Here is a 20,672-nt window from a genome sequence, read left to right on the forward strand (position 1 = left end):
GTGCTCCTTTTTCAGATCTTTCTCTCTTACCCTAATTCGCATTTCCCACTTGTTCCAATTTGATGATAGGATAGAAACATTTCACTACATTCTTCCTCTTTCTGCCAGGATGGGTACTGAGAGGCATTGGAATGTTCTACTCATCACTACTTTGACAATTGCTTATGTCCACTTGAAATATTAAGAAAGCTTTACTGTCATATTTCATTTACTTATGATGAAATAGTTGCCCATTTTTAGTGAATCTTCTTGACCATGTACTTATAAGTTGCAATTGGGAAACAGTATTAGCCTAGAATGTAATGATTACGTTTATATATAATCACTCGCCTTTTATAAGGTCTGATAATATTAAAAATCACAAACCATAAGAATAGCTGGTTTTGGATGCATCTCCATGCTGTCATTCAATAAAGTTGTTTACCATCTTATTAGTGAAACAAGTAGAATCTGATAATCAGATTTCTTCTTTTCTAGGTATGACCAGAGAGGAATATATCTATTAGTTGGAACATCAGAAGGACACGTCTTTGTTATCGATGCCAAACCCTCAAGCTTATTTCAGATTCTTGGATTCATAGGTACTTACGTAGAATGCTTATTAACTTAAAATATTGGTCACTTTATTCCAAAGAATTTAAAGTTGTGAAAATGGGGCTACGGTGAAACAATTACTTGTAGCATGTTTTCTAAAACAGAGATATTTAAATAACTGTTCAAAGTTACTTAAGAGAATTCCCACATCATATTTAGAGGTTTCGGTACATGTACTTGGTACATAGTTGATGGTAAATAAATCTTCTTGAATCAATTAATGAATTAATGAAATGGCTAAATGTTTCTAATGTTACTACAAAAGAACGTTGGGTTGGTTTATCCCTGAAATACTTTTTAAATAACATTTGGTCTCTATTTAATTAAGATATCCAAAGAAAGTTTTGTTCCATGCATCTTTAGAGTTTCCTCTTTAAACAAAATGACATCCAGCTTTTGCAGTAATGTGCATCCAAACGCCCAGGTAAACCACAGATTTGGTAGGTGAGAGAGCGCTTAGGTGATAAATAATAAGAACTAATACTTTTCTTTCTGGCTTTACATACCAAATATGTATGTATATTTTAAAATCTATGTATTGATTTTTAAAAATTGAGTGCCTGCTAGGTGTAAGATGCTGAACCTAGGCTCTGTAGGAGCATCGAAAGGTCAAGGAGACAATTTAGTGGAAGAGTAATAGCAGAGATCTGTGTAGGCTCAGGGGAAGAAGCAATTAATTCTGCCATGTGTGAAGAAAGGAGTGGAAGTGATGGGGTGGCACAGAGGACTGGGGGAGAGTTTTCCAAAGACTTAAAGTAGTGGAGGATGGGGCTTGTTGGTATTCTAGCTTGGGACAAAAGTTTGAGCAAAGGCACTTGGAATGGTAAGTAGTCTAGTGTAACAGGTAAATAAGAGTTTACTAGATGATGATCATGGTGAAAAAGTCTGAAAGAAAGTGGAGCACGCTGAACATCAATCCAAGGAGTCTGGACTTTGTTCTGTAGTTAATGACACATCATCAGATGTTTTCAAGATGGGACTGGTGTGATTTGACTTGGTTTTTAGAGGATGACTCTGGCATCACTGTGAAGGCTGGAGCAGAAAGACAAGAGAATGGAATAAAAACGACGAGTTAGGAAACTGTAATATTACAGTAACTTAGGCAAGAAATGATATTAATCATAACAATAGCCAACATTTATTGAGGGATTCCTTGCCATGTGATAGCCAGTATTCTAAGTACTTGGCATGTGTTAATTCATTTAATTCTTACAGACAACTTTTATGAGGTAGAGACTACTGTTATGCCCAATTTAAACATAAGACAATTGAGGTACAATGAGGTTATGTATTTGTTCTAAGCCTTGAAGGTAGGTGGTGGTGGAGCCGGGACTCAGACTCAGGAAGACCGGCTTCAGGGCTTGTGCTCTTTTCCACAATGTACGAGGCCATGCAGCAGTCATGGGAAGAGAAAGGAGGGGACAGCTCTGAGTGATGGAATTGGTAGGACTTGAAAATTGATTATATGTGAAAGGGAGTGATCAGCAATGACTCCAAAGTTTCTAACCTGGATGGTGGAAGTTTGTGCTGTCATCAATTGAAGTAAAAACTCAGGGAAGGGCTTCCCTGGTGGCGCAGTGGTTGAGAGTCCGCCTGCTGATTCAGGGGATATGGGTTCGTGCCCCGGTCCGGGAGGATCCCACATGCCGCAGAGCGGCTGGGCCCGTGAGCCATGGCTGCTGAGCCTGCGCGTCCGGAGCCTGTGCTCCGCAATGGGAGAGGCCACAACGGTGGGAGGCCCACATACCGCAAAAACAAACAAACAAACAAACAAACAAAAAACCTCAGGGAAAAAGAAAGTTATGGAGGTAGAGGGATAGGGTGATAGCTCTGTAGAGTTGAAGCCAATAAACTCTTCATTTGGGAATCTTTACCATAAATTTGGAAATGAAGATTTGTAGTTCAAAGTTTAATGATAGAATTCTGATCTTGAAATCCTGGAAGCTGATGAGATAGATGGTTTAAGACAGAATTGAAGCAAATCCAATTGTTTAATGAGGTCAAACAGGTAACCTAAATATGTAAATTAGATGACATGGAATGTGGTAGGACCTATGGCTGACCTCGGAATGGGTACCAGTCCTGCCTAAATGTTACATGTTTCAACATATCTGGTCAGTCAGAGTGTGGGATGGGAAAAGCTACCTACTCTGAAGTTGTGGGCAGAGGAAGACAAGGCAGTGAAGAAAACTAAGGATGGGCCAGAGTAAAGACAGAACTGGGAGTCACCCACTCCAGGAAGAGCTTGAAGAAGGAAGGCTACGTGAAGGGGTGGATTGTGGCAGAAGTGTGAGTGGGGTGAGGGCTAGGATGAGGCAGTCAGTGTGTGAGCCCAGGGACAGCTACTCCTCTGGAACAGAGAGACAAAGAGGTTCAGGAGGGAGTGGAGGTCGGAAAAGGAAGTCAGTAAGTAGCAACTTCTGTTCTTAGAACTTTGCAGTGGAGAAAAGAGAATTAGTAACTTCTAAAAGAGAATTAGAATTAGCAGGGTTGAAGGAAGGTCCTAATTTGAAGATAGGGGAGTCTTGAGGACTGAATAGGGGAAGCCATACAAGACACAAGAAAATTAAAAGAGATAATTGATAGCACATGGTGTAATAAGATATTAGAGGTGTGGGCTCAGAATCACAGATGGAAAGGGTTACATTTTGTTCCCACAAAAATGTCAAGAAATGAAGCAGGAAGATGGGTACAAACAGAGAGAAAATGTGAGATTCAGGATAAGAAAGTTGAGGTCAAGTTTGTGTCAGATGTTTTCTGTCTTCCTCGTTAAGTAAGAGGAAAGGTCATCCAGTGAACACCTGAGGGGAGGGGCTGAGATGGGGCCTGAGAAAGTGGACATATGCTGAACAGTCCCTGGGAAGAGTGGCAGTAGTGAATCTGGAGAGAATCCAAGGTGGGCCCCAAGCACCTTGCAGAGGTCAGATCACCTGGGTTTCTGGAGGACAAACTCACAAATGCATGTGTAATCCCACCACACCCGCAAAACCTTGACTACAGATGCAAAGAACACTGATGCCTGAGTTTATTCAGTATCGGGAATGGGCAGATGGCTGGAGGGTGCCAGAGTGTGCAAGAGGCCAGAGCGTGCAGCTGCTGCTGAGTGGGGTGGACATGGCAGACTCTGGAGGCCTCTCTGTCTGGAAAGAAGCTGAGTCCAACCGAGCTGGATTGAGTCTGCCAACCCAGACATCTACTGTGGAGAAGCCCCCATCTGTTCATCAAAAATGTTTCCATCACTTATGTTTAAAGGTCACTTAAATATCCAGTAAATAAATTTGGATCTAAAGATTTAGTGAAGGCAGTTCTATAGTGTGATATCTTACCTGGGAGTATAAAAGATTCTATAAACTTATCAATGATGACTTGTGGTGTTGATTTCCATTTTCTTTCAGAGGTGGGCAAAGGCATTTTACAAATATCCACAGTGTCTCCTTTGGAAACAGATACAGTAGAAGTGATGGTGCTTTCCCCACTTCCAGAAACAGGAAGAAGCAGGCTGGAAATATTTACTCTGCCTAAAATACTACCACAAGGTAAAGAAAAAAATGATCAACAAATTCTGTCCTGGGCATCCAGTTGAAGAGCTGCTATAGCTTTCCTTCTTCTTTTTTTTTTTTTTTCCTGGTGATAGCATTTTTTTTCCTTTTAACATGTGAAGAGGTTAAAATGGCCACCACCTTTTCTGTGTCTTACAAAATGAAATTGATGTGGCTGCTAAATAACGTGAAATGTGGACTTTCCTCTAGGTCCTGTCATTCATATGAATCTGTCTTATTATCAGAGAAAAAACAGGACCAACTGTCACTTTTGTCAAATTGATTTGTCATTTTGTGATGTCTCTTTTTTGTAGCCTTAAATATACATAGTCAAATCAGATAGGTTACTGTGTAGTTACGTTCACTGATAAAATTATAAAGAAAGCTTTTGGGATAAAAAGGTCTGATAAAATAGACACTTTATTTTATCAATAGATAACAAATATATCTGGGTAGCTATTTTGCAAATATATAATTATAGAGTATAAAAGAGTCAAAAACCTCAAAGTACTTTTGTGTCTTAATTAAGACTCTAGACCATCATGAGTTTCTTTTAATGCTGTCTCTACTTAACTGATAAAATTAACCAAGGCTTTATAAAAGATATTTTACTCACTATTAATCATTTAATACTCCAGTATTTCTAATGGAGCCAAGTTGCTTTCCAATCATTTTTATCTCCTAATAGTTTCTGCATTAATTGAGCATTTAACTTTTTTATTTTGCTTTTCATAGTTTTCATAACAATTTTTTAAAAATAAAATCAATATATGGTGCAAGTGATTTCTCTTCTTCCCCAAATCTTATAGTTTCTGCAAGCTTTGCTGATGAACGAGGGAGGCTGAGAGATGCATTCATTCATAAGTTCGTGTATGAGATAGAGCATACTCTGTCCTCAGCTGTCTTGAACTTTCAAAGTAGCCGAATATATGGCTTCTGTAACCAAGTGCCATACATCTGCAGCTATCTTCTTCCTGAAAAAGTATGCCAAAACTTAAGCGTGCTATCATTTTTCTTAGCCGTCAAGATTGACACATCATATCGATTAGATGTGATCCATGCTTTAACACTCTAGTCCAGTTAACAAATGTCTTTATTATAGTAACATAATTTCTTTGAATTAGATATATGTTAGCATGATTTGTTAATTCATCATAAAATACATTTGAGCAGCCTCACACTTACAACATCATACTTGTCAGATAAAAGTGCAGACGACATGATATCAGTTTAGTGCCTTTCAAAATTATTTTTTAAAAATCTATCATTAGAAAATCTATTCCACAGGTGTCAGCAGCTACAGGGTTGATGATTTTGGGTGGAACTTTGTACCTGAGTCCTAAAGAAAATTGCACAAAATACCTAAACTATGTTTCTGGCATCCTTTCATCATACTCTCTTCAAACTTCTCCCATACTGTGTCATTTCCTGCTACATATACTGACCCAGGTTATCTATCACCCTTGCTTTTCTAAATCCTTCAGTCAAAGGGCTTCTCTCCCAGAGTAGACAATGTCAGCAAGGTCTGAGACAAAGACATTCAGAGACGGAAGAAATGGTTTATCATAAGGAGGATTCAAGAGAAGCTTCCTGGTGGAAGTAATATTTGCACTGGACTTTGAAGAATAAGTCAGATTTAGACATGAGAAATATTGTGTGCAATCTTGGCAGGGAGGTGGGGTTCCTTATATAGGGAGGGGGGCCAAATTGGTGGGGATGGGTTGGGGAAGGGCATTCCAGACAAAAGTCACAACACATGCAGAGGTTTGAAGGTGGGCATACATGAGAAACATGGGGGGAAATTGACTCATTTATTTTGACTTGAGCACAGGGGTGTATGAAATGGATTAGTGAGAAATAAAGATTGTCAGTTGTAGGCTGGGATTTTTAATGGTAGCTAACATGCAAAGAAGACTTTTCTTAGTTGGCCAAAATGAACTTCTACTTGCAATCAGAGATGGAAAATGTGGTGCAAATACAGGTGCCCACTTTATCATGTATCAGTTTATTTCTAATGACAGTGTTTTTGGCTTTGAATCTGACTCGATATGCTCAACTGCAAACCCCAAGGTACCACTGCCCTGGGCTTTTCTATAATGTGGTCATTTCCTTTGGCAGGAGCATAGTGGTATTTGCATTCTTAAGTCATACCAAAAAGTACAAAGCAAGCAATATGGACCTGGAATGCTCTCTCTGTCTCCACATGGATTGTGGCTCATAACAATAGCTAAATGTGGAATTCTGTGTATCCGAGATATTCATACTTTGGTAAACTCCTTTTTCTTTTTTTCCAGTTATGGGATGTGTGTCTTGATCTCATATAAGGAACAAAAGCTCTTACAATAGGAATTAGAACTCTTAAGTAAATTGGCTCACAACTTATTTAAATTGACTCACAACTTATTTAGCTCTAATGGTGTTATTGATTCCAACACTGGGTGTATTTATGTGCTAAGGTTTGAGTCTCTAAGGGAGGAAATGCCAACAAATAGACTGAGACCTTGCAAAGAAGGAACATGGGGCTGGGATACAGTAGGTGAGCTCCAGCCCAGCTCCATCACCACTTACTGTGTGTCTTGGAAACTCACTGAGCCTCACTGAGCTTCAGCTGCTCCTCTGCAATTTTAGGGAAGCCTTGCTTGCTCTCACCCTGTGGGATTCTGGTGAGAGCTGGTGAGAGGGTACATGCAAAACTTCTTTGGAAATAGTGAATTGCTGTGCAAACCTAGGGTTGATTACGGCTAGCTCCCTGGCCTGGAGGGCCTCTAGGCTTGTTGCTGCCACACCGCCACCTGACTCTTCATGTGATGCTAGAAGAGCATAAGGGAGAAGGGTGTGGCCCTTACTGAGTCCTCCCCTATCACTTGCAGACCTTGATGTCACCAGTACCACTACCATTTCTGATTTCCATTTTTCTCAGATCTCTGAAAAAATGAAAATAGTTTCTTCTCCCAAAAGAGTGAAAGATCCTTTTCTAGGTTTTGAGACCGAGTAGTACTGGTTATCAATTTAATTTAATTCGGTCAGTTATTTTTACCCAGGGATCTACCCCACACACCCAAAGCCTCACAATCACCCCACATGCCACTCTCCCATGGGGCCACAGGTAAACTGGGCCCTGGCTGTGCATATCCAGCTCTCCTTGCTCACTTGTGCAAGAAAGCATATTTGGAATATAGTTGGGCAAAAGTGATATTATTATTATATAGGAAAAATCTTAAATCCCTTAGAAATTATTTTTAGGTGAACAATGTGCAAACTCTGCTACATTGTCTCTTATTCAAATGATTTGTAAATGTACGCTACAACTGATAGTGGCAAGACGTCAGAGTTTTTCTGGGTGAGTCTATGCAAAGTACCTCATAGAGGAGGTTATTCATGGCAGTACTATTTGTAAAAGCAACCTAATGTCCATCATCAGAGGACTGGATAAATAAATAATGGTACATAAACAGTATATAAATAAAGTATGGAATATTATGCTGTAATACAGAATGAGGAAATCTTTATGAAACGGTATGGAAAGAATCCCAAGATATATTGCTAAGGAGGAAAGGCAAGGTGTGTAATATACGTATTATGTTACAATTTATGTTAAAAATTGTTTGTATAAAAATTTGTTTATGTACATTAAAAAAACTCTGAAAGGATGTTGAAGGAACTAATAATATTGATTGCCTTTGGGAGGTGTTGGGGAATGGGGGCAGGAAGGAGATTTCACTGCATACTCTTTTATAGTTTTTTAATTTTGAAACATTTGAATGTATTGCCTATTCAAAAAATTAAAAAATTTTAAAGGCATCATGGTTGATAACTAGTGTGACAAAGAAATCTCAGTTTTTAGTCAAAGAGTTTAAACCATTGCACTGTGTACCAATTAGTGATTTGTTTGGGTTCTAATGAAACTGGTTTAATTGGCATCCTCTGTCATTCTTCACAGAGCCCATCACCTTCTCTCATCACACTCAGCCTCTCTGCACATAAAGGGAACTTGCCTAAAATCCTTGAAGGCATCTGAATTTGCCCGCACTGCTTGCTCAAGGCCCCTTCTCGTAGTCTTCAGCAAGTCCATTCACCTCTCTGTCTGATTTTCCTATTATAAATTGATGATAATAATCCCTCTTCTTCCATATTACACAGAAGGGAGAACAAACCACTACTGGTGACTGTATTTTGTACTAGGAATTTTCAGTGCTATGAATTATTAAGAGGCTACTCCATACCAGCTAAAATGCTGTTGACAAATAGAAAAAGGTTTATCCACGAGCAAAAGTGCACGTAACCCCCTTAGAAAAACCATGTGGTAGAATCGCATTTGTAATTTCTGCACTTTGTTCCTAAAACTATTAAGGAAACATTTGTTCAGTGTCGGAGTCATTCTCACCAGGGGCATGGAATTCAGTCGGTGAGAATTTCAATGGATGGACAAAGCATTCTGGTGAATGGGAAGCATGACGGCACCCTTGTTAACCTGAAATGGAGGTAAATACAGTATACAATAAGCAACCTTACATGATACAGTGTTTTAAAATAAAGATGTTGTTATTATTTAGGTAATAGCAAGGCCAACACAACAGGAGACAACTGCCATTGAAAAGATTGTTATACTAATCATCCCAAGAGGAGGGGGTGCTATGGGGGTGCCACATGGGGAAGCACCAGGGAGGGTAAGGAGGCAGAGGGAGCAGGGAAATGTGGGCAAGTGTCTTCAATATGGTTTCTATGGCAAGGAGCGGGAAGGTTTGGGATTGACTAGTTTGGATAATTTCAGTGGGCTCTGGGCCATAGGGGCTGCTGCTAGTTTTCTGGTACTTGACCCAGGGATGATTAGGATAGAAATAGTGGTCCCAAGTGTGAAAGCCCAATAGAGGATTTGGTTGGGGATGTGGGCTCTGAGTTGGTGGGTTTGCATTTGAAAGGTGAGCTCCAGATGAGTTGTTTACCATCTCTATGAATTGCTGGTCCTGGGAGGGGCATTTCCTCCAAGGTTATTAGCAAGACCCCAGATGTCAAAGCATCAAAATACAAAAAATAAAAAGACCCAGTTAAGACCTATGAAGTGACCAGTCCTCCCTTTCATAAAATCTGTTGGAGGAGCACAAGGAATGAGGACAATTCTGAACAGTAGATCATTTTTATAACTCCTATTTATCTCTAAAAAACCTGACATAGGTATGTATGTATCTGTAAACACATACACGTTTACTTTCCTAATTAGACTTTGCCTAGACAATATTAAATTATTTAGACTTTGCTTAGACTAAAATTAAAATCCTAAATAAACAAATATTAGCCAAGCATACAGATAATGGCCAGGGCATAGAGAACATGAAGGTGACACCCTGGACTTGAAATGTTACCTTGTTTGATCTGCCGATGCACGTCGCTAGTCAATGCGCAATTCATTTCCACAAAGATTTCACGGTGCCTCCTGTGAGCAAAACAATAATAAAACATGGCGTATCTCAGTGACACTGTGAAATGTTCCATATTATGGAGATTCTATATCATAGCAATTTTGGTCACCACTTATTTCAAAGACCCATTTGACGACTGACTGTATCATCATGCCCATTTTATACGTGGAATCCTGAATAAAACGCTAACCTGTATCTCACTATATAAATCCTAATGCATTCTTTGTAGTAAGGGATCACATAGCATCTCAGGCAACAGCAAACATGTGCTGGAGCCCTATTTACGGCAGTGAGGACATTTCCATCCATTGGCAGTTAATCTCATGGACCTCTGACTCAAAAACCGTTGAGTTTGAAAACTTGGTCCAGCACTGGTGACCTTAGGCATCTGACAATCCCTCTAAATCATCTATAACCATGTTATTCAAGGTGGAATCTGCAGCACCTGTGAGCTTGTTAGAAATGCATATTCTTGGGCCTCATCCAGACTTTTCGAATCAGAATCTCTATGGGTGGGGCCCAGGAATCTGTTATAACAAACCCTCCAGGCCATGCTGATGTGCCTGAAGTTTGAAATGCCCTGGTGTATTGAGTGGAAGTAATAATACTTTCCTGAGTGTGGGGTGGGGGCTATGAGGACTGAATTTGGTAATGTGGTTATATATGTGAAGCAGTACAGCACCTACTAACTCTGAGGGTTCAACCAGAGCAGTGGCTCTTCTGCGCAATGACCGGGGCAGATGGGTACAGAGGGCATGTAGGGTAAGGGTATGGGGACAGTGTGAAGAGAGATGACCCCAGGGAGGTCAAGAAGTTTGTCATGTTCTGGAGCCCATGAAAGTACTGTCCTTGAAGAAGCAGAGTCCTAATATCTACAGGGCACTGCAGAGAACTGTCCACATATTTCTTTGCATAGAAATGGTTAGGTATCTGGAAATAATACTGCTAAATGTGTCTTTTTCAAATTGTGATTTTGTAGCCTATGTGTTTTCTTTTTTATTAATACAGGCAGTTTGGAGGAAACTTAGCCAATGAAATTCTTGAATATAGCCAGCAACTTTCAACTTACCTGGAGAACACCATGGATGAGGAGAATGATTATTTAAGTATAGCAAAAAAAGATTCCTTGGATTTGGGATCAGAACCTGAACATGCAGTTGAGTTTCACTATAGTTTTCTTTCTCCTTCCTTCCTCCCTCCCTCCTTTCTTTCCTTTTTTTTTTTAATTTTATTTATTTATTGATTGATTTTGGCCATGTTTGGTCTTCGTTGCTGCGTGCAGACGGGCTTTCTCTAGTTGTGGTGAGCGGGGGCAACTATTCCTTGTGGTGCACGGGCTTCTCATTGCGGTGACTTCTCTTGTAGCAGAGCATGGGCTCTAGGTGTGCAGGTTCAGGAGTTGTGGCATGCGGGCTCAGTAGTTGTGGCTTGCGGGCTCTAGAACACAGGCTCAATAGTTGTGGCGCAGGGGCTTAGTTGCTCCGTGGCATGTGGAATCTTCCCAGACCAGAGCTTGAACCCCTGTCCCCTGCATTGGCAGGCAGATTCTTAACCACTGCACCACCAGGGAAGTCCCTGTTTCCTTCTTTTTTTTCTTCCTTCCTTCCTTCCTAAATCAGATATCAGTTTTCAGTTTGTGGTTTTCTTTGAGCAGATATTTTAGTAATGTTCCTCATTATCCAGCTACCTCATGATTTTCAAAAAGAGCATGCACTACATTTAAGAGAAAATATTCAGCCTTTCTCAACACAAATATCACATTTCAGATCTCATTTAAACCATAGTACAAGATCTGTCTGGGCTTGCTTTAAAAAACAAATCTACTACAATTCTGGCGCTTGTTCAAACTAGTCTCTCTATACTTTTACATCACATACATTATTTAGGATGTGTCTAGCCAGAGAACATTTATTCACTCAATCATTTAACAAATATTTATCGAGTGCCTACAAAGTGCTGGACTCTGGGGGATACAGGCATGAAAAGATAGGAAAAGTTTCTGCTTTCATGGAGCTTACATGCTAATTGGGGGTTGGGTGTGAGCAGAGAGAGATAGATAAATAATCAAATAAATAAGAAAAAAATAGGTAGTAACAAGATCTATTTTGTTACCAAATAATCTATTTTTGTTACCAAACCAAATAAAATGGTTTGGTGTGATAGTGTTTGGCTGGAATAGCCCCTCCACGGAGAAAGGCTGTGATCTGACTTAAAAGAAATGTGCCAATATGTGGGGGAGGGGCAAGCACTCAGGGCAGAGGGAGAAAGAACTTGGCACGTTTGAAGACCTAAAAAAGGCCTGTGCAGCTGAAGTGAGCAAGGGAGAGAGTGGTAGGGGATAAGGTCCTGGAGGTGGGAAAGAAGGGCTTTGTAAAGCAGGTAGCATTTGGACATAATTTTACGTGTAATGGGAACCTATTAAAGTGTTCTGAGCAGAGGATTTACAAGATCTTATTTACGTTTTTGAAATGATTACTTCCGCTGTGTGGAGAATGATTCCTGTAGGGCACAAGAGTAGAAGCAGAGAAGGAGTTAGAAGGCTTAGGTACCAGTGATAGAGGTGCAAGAGTGTTGTGGAGAGGTGGTAGTTTCCAGGCAGTTTGCAGAGGTAGAGCTGACAGAACTTCTGATGAATTGGACATAGAGGGAAAGGGAAAGAAAGGACTCAAGGATGACTCCTAGATATTTTACTTGAAGAACTATGTAGGAGAAGGTACCATTCACAGAGAAGGGGAAGACTGTGGGGAGAGGAGCCACTGTGGGGAGAAAGAAGGGGATCTAAAATCAGTTCCCTGGACTGAGCATGAGAATACTGTTAGACATCCAAGTGAGATACCAAGTACGCTATTGTGTAGATGTTCTGGGGAGAGTCCAGGACTCGAGATGTTGATTTGAGAGTCAGGGGCATATGAATGGAATTTAAAGCCATAAAACTGAGTAAGATCATCATGGAAGAGTGGATGGTGAGAAACAGAAGGGGACCAAGATAGAGCAACTTCTAGAACTCCAGGAGAAGAATTCAGGGAGGCGAAGGAGATTGAGAAGGGGCAGCCAGTGAGGTTGCAGGAGAACCAGCAGAGTGTGACGTTCCAAACTCTTTCAAGATTTTTTGCTGCAAAGAGAGCACAGAAATAGGGTGGCAGCTAAAGGGGAAGGTGGTGGTCAGTGGAGAGTAGATTTCCTGGGACAGGAGATTCCAGAGCATGTTTAGATACTGTAGGGAAAGATTCAGTAGAAGGCAGAAATGGATGATGCAGAAGGGTGATGGAAATTTTTTTAAGTGCAGAGGCTTCAAGAAGGAGGAAAAGATTAAGATCCTAAGCACAAATGGTGGGGCAGGCCTTGATAGGCAGCAGCATTTGGTCTACAGTAACAGGAAGAAGGCCAAGAGTGATCTGGTGAACGTGTGACCTGTCTGATCATTGCTGCTTTCTCAGTGAAAAGTGTGGCTGATATAAGCACAGAATGGAAGGAATAAAATTAGCTAAACATTACATCTTGAGCAGGCAAAATGTTTGGTAGTATATTTTAAAATGCAACAAGTGAAGAGGGATTCAAAGCAATTAAAGTTGGGTAGGAGGAGAACTTGATGAATTTTTAATTTAAGATATGTCTGTCTTCTTCTAAGATAAATGAGAATGTGAGGTTAAGCGATGACTCATTACAAGAGGAATTAGTCAAAGTTGATAATACGGTGGAAATTCCCTGGATACAACAAAAAAACCAAGAGGTATTTATAAAACATGAGAGAAGTTTGAAATAATGCTTTGTAGGGGTGCCAAATAGATTAGTTTCCTGTGAAACCCCTTGGAAAGTTAGAAAGTGGAAAGAGATACTACTTGGCAGACCATTACATCGTATAAGTGTACCTTCCCTGAAAGCAGGCAAACACACTAAACACGGCCCAGTGTTTTAGATAAAGTTATGTGAGCTTTAAGTGCTGTACTTAGGCTAATACGAAACCCGAGAAAAGTGTCCACATAGGCCAAAGCAAAGAATGAACTAACATACCTTAGGCTGAAGTACATTTGGGGGGATGCTGCAAGGTAGCCTTAAATAAAAGGGGTGGGCCCGCAACAGAAGAGACATTGTGGCTTCTGATGTGCAGAAAGGTGACATAGGTGGCAGCCTGTGTCTGGATTTAGCTTGCTTATCTAGTCTCACTCAAGTTCCCAATAAAATAGCAGACTAGTTTTCTGTTAGCAACTGTTCTTTAATTTTTCACTAAATTATTTTCTTTCTGTTGGCCTTATCATTGACCTCAGTTCCAAGTTGCTTCAGTGGCCACTTACATAGTAGCAATTTAGATTTAAGCAAAGTATTGCAGTGGTATTATTTCATGTACACTTTATATTATTAGTCTTTAATTTTTTTCCTTATTTCTGTTTCTAGGGAAGTGCTATCTATGTATCTAAGTATGTATATATGTACCTATCATCTCGCTATCGTCCCTGTTGCTTGTTTAAATGATGTACTTTCTCCATTCCAGGCCATCAAAAACGAGGTTAAACTGTTTTCCAACAAAAGGAAAGAGATAAAAAGAGGAATCAAAGCACTTGCTAAAACTGTAAGTGTTGCGATTCCATAGACTAATACATTTGGCTCTCGGTCTAAAATTACATTTTGAACTTTATTTTGTTCAACCCAGCATGAGACACTACACCCCATTTTTTTCTCTGCCTGTAAGCTTAGTTTTCTTGGGCACTTTAATAGGGTATAATTTTTATCATACCATACAACATACAAACAGTGGTTTTCTTCCTGTCTTCCCCAAATACTGTCTTTAATACTTCTTTTTGTCAAAGTTATACATTTACATTTTTACAAATTAAATAATACAGAGTTACATAATTAAAAATAATGTTTTTGGGGCTTCCCTGGTAGCACAGTGGTTAAGAACCCGCCTGCCAGTGCAGGGGACACGGGTTCGAGCCCTGGTCTGGGAAGATCCCACATGCTGCGGAGTAACTAAGCCCGTGCACCACAACTACTGAGCCTGCGCTCTAGAGCCCGCGAGCCACAACTACTGAAGCCCGTGTGCCTAGAGCCCGTGCTCCGCAACAAGAGAAGCCACCGCAGTGAGAAGCCTGCGCACCGCAACGAAGAGCAGCCCCTGCTTGCCGCAACTAGAGAAAGCCCGTGCACAGCCACAAGACCCAATGCAACCAAAAATAAATAATAAATTTTAAAAAATGTTTTTTCTAGCAGCACCTGCTCTACTTTTCTTCACTATGATTCCTGCAGTCCTGAGGTAAATGTTTTCAGTTCTTTCAGCCTTTTTGTTTGGATATTTACCTCCATCTTTGTAATGGTCTTCTTAATACTGCTATTTCTTGGTATTTCTGTTTTGACACTCGCTGTGGGCTTTCTGGTGTGGAAGAGGAGTACTCAGGTTCTTTTACACCCTCCACCACTACTGTACGCACATAAATCAATGCTCAGTAGGTACACTGTTATAGTTATATATATATTCTTCAGAGCTGAGCCACATGGTATATTATGACTACATTTCCATTTTTACAACTTTATTTTTCCTGGAATTAGCAATTGCCTTTGTTTTAGATTAAGCCTTTCTATTCAGACTCTCTCAAAATGCTAGATACCTGAGGTAATCAATCTGTCAGTGAATTTTTGTGTGTGTGTGTGAGACCTCCCTTCTAGAGCTTTCTATGTTCCAGCACTAATCTATGCACCTTGCTCTCTAGACCAGGCACACAGCTGCTGTTCAAGGGACTTCTCTTGTCCATCTTCCTGGGAAATTGTCTCACCTGCCTCCTGAGTTAGAGCCCCTGTTTCCAGAGTCCTGTGTGTTTTTCTTTGTCTTCTTGGTGTGCATCTTCCAGTAGCTTTCTAAGCAGGACTGCTGTGCAGGCCCATACTTGGGAACATCATTTATCATGCAGCTGTGCTAGTGTCATTCAAATGTAATACAGTGTGAGTGGTGCCTGCCCCCTAGAGGTGTACAATGCTTTGACTCTGTTCTTGAGAAAGGGTACATAGGAGGTACATTTTTTGAGACGTGGTTTTTCTCAAATACAATGGTTTACCCTCAGAATTTTGAAGACTTGCTCCATTGTCTTTTAGCTTTCAGTGTTTGCTTTAGAGAATTCAATACATTTTTTTTTTTTTTTTTTTTTTTGCGGTACACGGGCCTCTCACTGTTGTGGCCTCTCCCATTGCAGAGCACAGGCTCCGGACGCGCAGGCTCAGCAGCCATGGCTCGTGGGCCCAGCTGCTCCGCGGCATGTGGGATCTTCCCGGACCGGGCCATGAACCCGTGTCCCCTCCATCAGCAGGCGGAATCTCAACCACTGCGCCACCAGGGAAGCCCTCAATATCTTTTTGATTCCCAGTTCTCTAGGTAACCAGATTTTTATCTCTGGAAACTTACAGGATCATTTCTTTTTCTCTGGTGTTTGGAAATTTTACAATATGCACCTTCATACCTTTGATGGATACTCTTGATTTGCTGGTGCAGACTGGAATTACTCTTCACCCTTTTTCACCCTGCTCCTAGCCCCAAGAGGCTGGCCTCTGTGGATGGCATCAGTGAGCTCTTTTGCCTCTGTCTTCTGTTTGGGTTTAGACAGTGAGTGGCATCAGCAGACGATCAAGGGTCAGGAGAAGACAAGGTCAGTGTCTTTATTTCTCCAGTTTCCTCTCTGTGATGTTATGAGTTGGCAGTGACTGCTAGCCCTCTTCTACAGCTACTGATCTCCCCAGGTTCTAGTAACCACTTCCCATCCTTGCCTTTCAGACCTGGGAGTGGTGATAGCTTCCCGTGGTTGCTAGCTTGAGATGCTTTATCATGCCTTGCTGATTTCCCTTACCATGCCAAATCTGTTTTAAAGGTCCCTCTCCCCATTTATGCCATTTGAGTGTGTCATTCTGTTTCATACCAGGACCCTAGCTTGTTTGGGCTTTCTTGTCTCCTTCATGTGCTAGGCACTGGAGCACTTTTAACAAGAAACCTTTCTCTTTCAGGTCTGGGAAATGTTCTTTAATTATTTCTTTGGTAATTTCCTCCCCTTAATTTTTGTTTTCCTGATTACCAATGAGGCTGAACATCTTTTCATAACTCTGAAGACTGAATTTCCTCTTCTATAAATTCCCTGTTCATGTCCTTTGCCAATATTTCTATCGGGTTGCTGGTCTTTTTCTTGTTGATTGTAGAAGTTCTTTATTTTTATTTTTAACTTATATTTCTTTATAATAATTAGCGTTAGCTAAGCTGTGGTAACAAACAAACTCCAAAAATATAATGGCATAGGGATGAGAAGTTTATTTCTTTCCTATATAATAATTCTGGGTAGGTGTTCAGGTCAGCAGCTGCTCTGTTCCATGCAGTCATTCAGAGACCCAAGCTGACAGAGACTCTGCTGTCTCTAGCACATGGCTTCTAAGGTTGCCTTGCTTGATCTCATCCCACTCAGCTGGAACAGGAAAAGAGCACGGAGGCGTGCACTGGGCAAATCTGGAGGTAGCCCTTATTATTAGGTTGCACCACATGAGATTGCTGTTTTATATGGTTCAGCCCAATATACTACAAATATTTTCTGTTTTGTCTCAACTTTTATACTGTGCCTTTTAATTTATTTTTTATATGTATTTTTTATATAAATTTATTTATTTTATTTATTTTGGCTGCGTTGGGTCTTTGTTGCTGTGCGCAGGCTTTCTCTAGTTGTGGCGAGCCGGGGCTGCTCTTCATTGTGGTGCGCAGGCTTCTCATCGCGGTGGTTTCTCTTGTTGTGGAGCACAGGCTCTAGGCGCACAGACTTCAGTAGTTGTGGCAGGCAGGCTCAGTAGCTGTGGCTCACAGGCTCAGTTGCTCCGTGACATGTGGGATCCTCCTGGACCAGGGCTCAAACCCATGTCCCCTGCACTGGCAGGCGGATTCTTAACCACTGCGCCACCAGGGAAGTCCCTATACTGTACCTTTTTAAATGCAAAAGTTTAAAATTATTATCCGAGTGCATTGATCATTTATAGCTTTTGCTTTATGTGCATGATTTTTAAAGGCTTCCAAATCTCACGTATTTTCTCCTGATACTCCTTTATTTCACCTGTAATTTACTTTTGTGAGTGGATATGAGGTATAGATCTAACTTTATTTTTTCAAGTAAGTAGCACACTTCACCAATGCTTTTTATTGAATATACCATCCTTTTCCCGCTGATCTGCAGTGCCTCCTTCATCAATCCCTGGATTCCCATGAATACGGAATTATTTCTAGACACTCTATGTTCTGATATTGAGCATGGATCTTTTCCTTAGCCAATTCCAAACTATTTTAATTGCTATAGCTTTATAAAATGTTTTTATATCTTGAAAGTAATTCTCCCTTCGCTCTTCACTTTCAGAAAATGTTGGCCTCTTTAGGCACACTTACTTTTTCATCTGAATTTTAAGGTTAGCTTGTTGAGCTCTGTAAAAATCTCTGATTTGATTTTAATTGAGAATAACTGCTTACAGTGTGATTTGGTGAAGAATTTATTTGCCATCTCTGAAATTTAATACATATATATAGTATATATTTATAAAATACATAAATATTATATATTACATATAAATAAATATATATCTTTATTCAAATTTTTAACAAGTTCTTTAGTGAAGTTTTATAGTCTAAAAGTGACTTTGTATACATCTCTTATGAGGTCTTTTGTGAGTGGAATATTTTCTATAACATTTTCTAATTGGATACTACTGGATATGAATGTTACTAATTTTATATATGACCACCTTGCTGAATTCTCTTTTTTTTTGCTCTGTGCTTTTTCATTATTTTTTTTTTTACATCTTTATTGGAGTATAATTGCTTTACAATGGTGTGTTAGTTTCTGCTTTATAACAAAGTGAATCAGTTATATATATATATACATATGTTCCCATATCTCTTCCCTCTTGTGTCTCCCTCCCTCCCACCCTCCCTATCCCACCCCTCCAGGCAGTCACAAAGCACCGAGCTGATCTCCCTTGATCTCCCTGTGCTATGCGGCTGCTTCCCACTAGCTATCTATTTTACATTTGGTAGTATATATAAGTCCATGCCACCCTCTCACTCTTTATAATTGAAATTCCCTACTATAATTTCACTATACCAGTTCAGCAAGCTTGGGAAGAAGAAGTGTAGGAGATCTGACTTCAGCAGGTATTCCATTCTACCTTTTGCTGAGCTCTGTCCTGGGGACCCATGGGGCCATGATGCATCATTCAGATCCAACTGATTTTCATCCTTCAGACTTTACAGTTTCCATGCTATTGAAGAATCCTTTTCTTCCCCCTCTTAATTGCAGTGTTGGATTTATTGATTTATTATACACTTTTTTTCCTCTTAATTTTATGGATTGGGGCAAGAAAGGAAGATTGTAAAGCCCATTCTCAGTCAATTTTGAAACTGAAGTCCTCATTTTTTTCTCTCATGTTGTCTTTGTTTTTTTTGTTTATTTGTAAGGGCTCTTTATATTTTGAAGATATTAATATTTTGTCATATATGTTGTAACGTGTGCTCTATGTCACTGAATTTTTTTGAAGCTATAAACTTTTAAAGATATTTTTATTACAGAAATGTTCAAATATATATAAAAGTGGAGGGAACAATAATATAATAAATCTAATCACCAATATTTTTGCCTCTATACACCATCCACTATCCTCTCCCGTGCTTGTTTTGAAAAAAACCCCAGATGTCATATCATTTCACCTTTAATTATTTAAGTATATGTGTCTAAAAGATAAGAACTCTGAAAATACTTAATAATACTACTACTAGAACAGCTAAATATCAGTAATTCCTTAATATCATTACATATTTTTGTTGTTTTTAGATAAATGAGCTTTTATGGATTAAACCTTAAAACCTAAATAAGCCTATTACCTAATTCTTTATTTGATAGTTACATTTAGATAAACAGAATATCTATTTTTTTTTATTGGTTACTGTCTCAAGAGACTCGGAAAACCATCCCTTTAAAGTTTAATTCTTTGCTTGTCTCCATCCTTTACTATTGGAAAATTCAGATTCTGGACATGATGGAAGAAAATGAAGCAGTAGATAATATTGCAAAATTAGAGCAACAAGAATTTGGCCTGGATCTTGAAGAACTGGAAAGACTCCACAATGAAAGTGAGGAAGAAGTGGCAAAGGTATGGAAAAATCTGATTTAAGCACCATAAAGATTTAATAAAGAAAGTAAAAAGAAAATAGGAAGGAGAACTTTTCTAGGATAATGCAAATAAAACAAACTTTTTCTAGAGTGATGTGAATACAGCAAATTTAGTGCATACAAATGGAACGAGTCAGAGAATTATTGAATTTGGGAGTCAGGGGAAAGAAGAACATCTAGACCAGCCAGACATCTGATGTTTGTCTCTCCCCCATGACATTAATGCCAACCATCTTCCACCATATACTTGAACATTTTTAGAGATCTCCTCAGCCACCTCATACCAACTTCAAACATTTTTGGTTTAGTAAGCCCTTTCTTAATTAGAGTTGAAATCTTTCTCCCTGTACTCACTGATTCTTCTACTCTTTGAGCACCATCTCTATAGCCACTGTGAAAGTGGTTAGAGAAGACTAGCAATTACCATGTTTCCTATGTATCTTGTCTAGGCTAACTATCCCAGCTCCTATGATATCATATACTGTAGTTTTAATAGTTTTATTATTATTGTAATTTTCCTCTAATTTCGTTTTATTTCTGTATGGCACCCACAAAAGAATTTTAATTATTATCTTTCCAGTTTAGAGAAAAGCATAAACTGAAACCTCCACTTTTCTAGGTACTGTACTTCTATTAATTCACCCTTTGCACTGTTTTGTGGCAGTCACAACACATTGCTTACTCATATGGATTTTATTTTGGGTAAAAGCCTTAAGAGTGTTTTACACAGGATGTTCTTAAGCAACCTCTCTCTCAACCTGCACAGTACATTTGATTCTTTGAGTGTGCAAGTATAAAAACATTTTCCCCACTGAAAAAGAGAATTAAATAAAGCTGGATATAAGGACATTTAAGTGAATTATAGTTGGTTAAACAGCTACCCCAAAAAGAGACTTGTTATTTGACTGATGATTCTAGGAGAGAAATCTCCAATCATGTGGCCCAGGACTCTG

At 39.6% G+C, this 20,672-nt stretch overlaps 1 protein-coding gene across 1 annotated transcript in view; it reads left to right on the plus strand.

The window, feature by feature from the left end:
* The window catches only part of CFAP43 (cilia and flagella associated protein 43), a 100,268-nt gene that overhangs the window by 43,020 nt on the left and 36,576 nt on the right, over positions 1-20,672 (plus strand). Inside the window, exons 12-20 of the mRNA XM_030865545.2 lie at positions 478-581; positions 3,990-4,130; positions 4,943-5,115; positions 6,252-6,401; positions 8,485-8,615; positions 10,559-10,706; positions 13,179-13,280; positions 14,040-14,117; positions 19,574-19,699. Coding sequence (XP_030721405.2) covers positions 478-581; positions 3,990-4,130; positions 4,943-5,115; positions 6,252-6,401; positions 8,485-8,615; positions 10,559-10,706; positions 13,179-13,280; positions 14,040-14,117; positions 19,574-19,699 — 1,153 coding nt within the window. The remainder of the gene's footprint in view (positions 1-477; positions 582-3,989; positions 4,131-4,942; positions 5,116-6,251; positions 6,402-8,484; positions 8,616-10,558; positions 10,707-13,178; positions 13,281-14,039; positions 14,118-19,573; positions 19,700-20,672) is intronic.

This window comes from Globicephala melas, chromosome 16 (genome assembly GCF_963455315.2).
Source record: "Globicephala melas chromosome 16, mGloMel1.2, whole genome shotgun sequence".
Taxonomy (NCBI): domain Eukaryota; kingdom Metazoa; phylum Chordata; class Mammalia; order Artiodactyla; family Delphinidae; genus Globicephala; species Globicephala melas.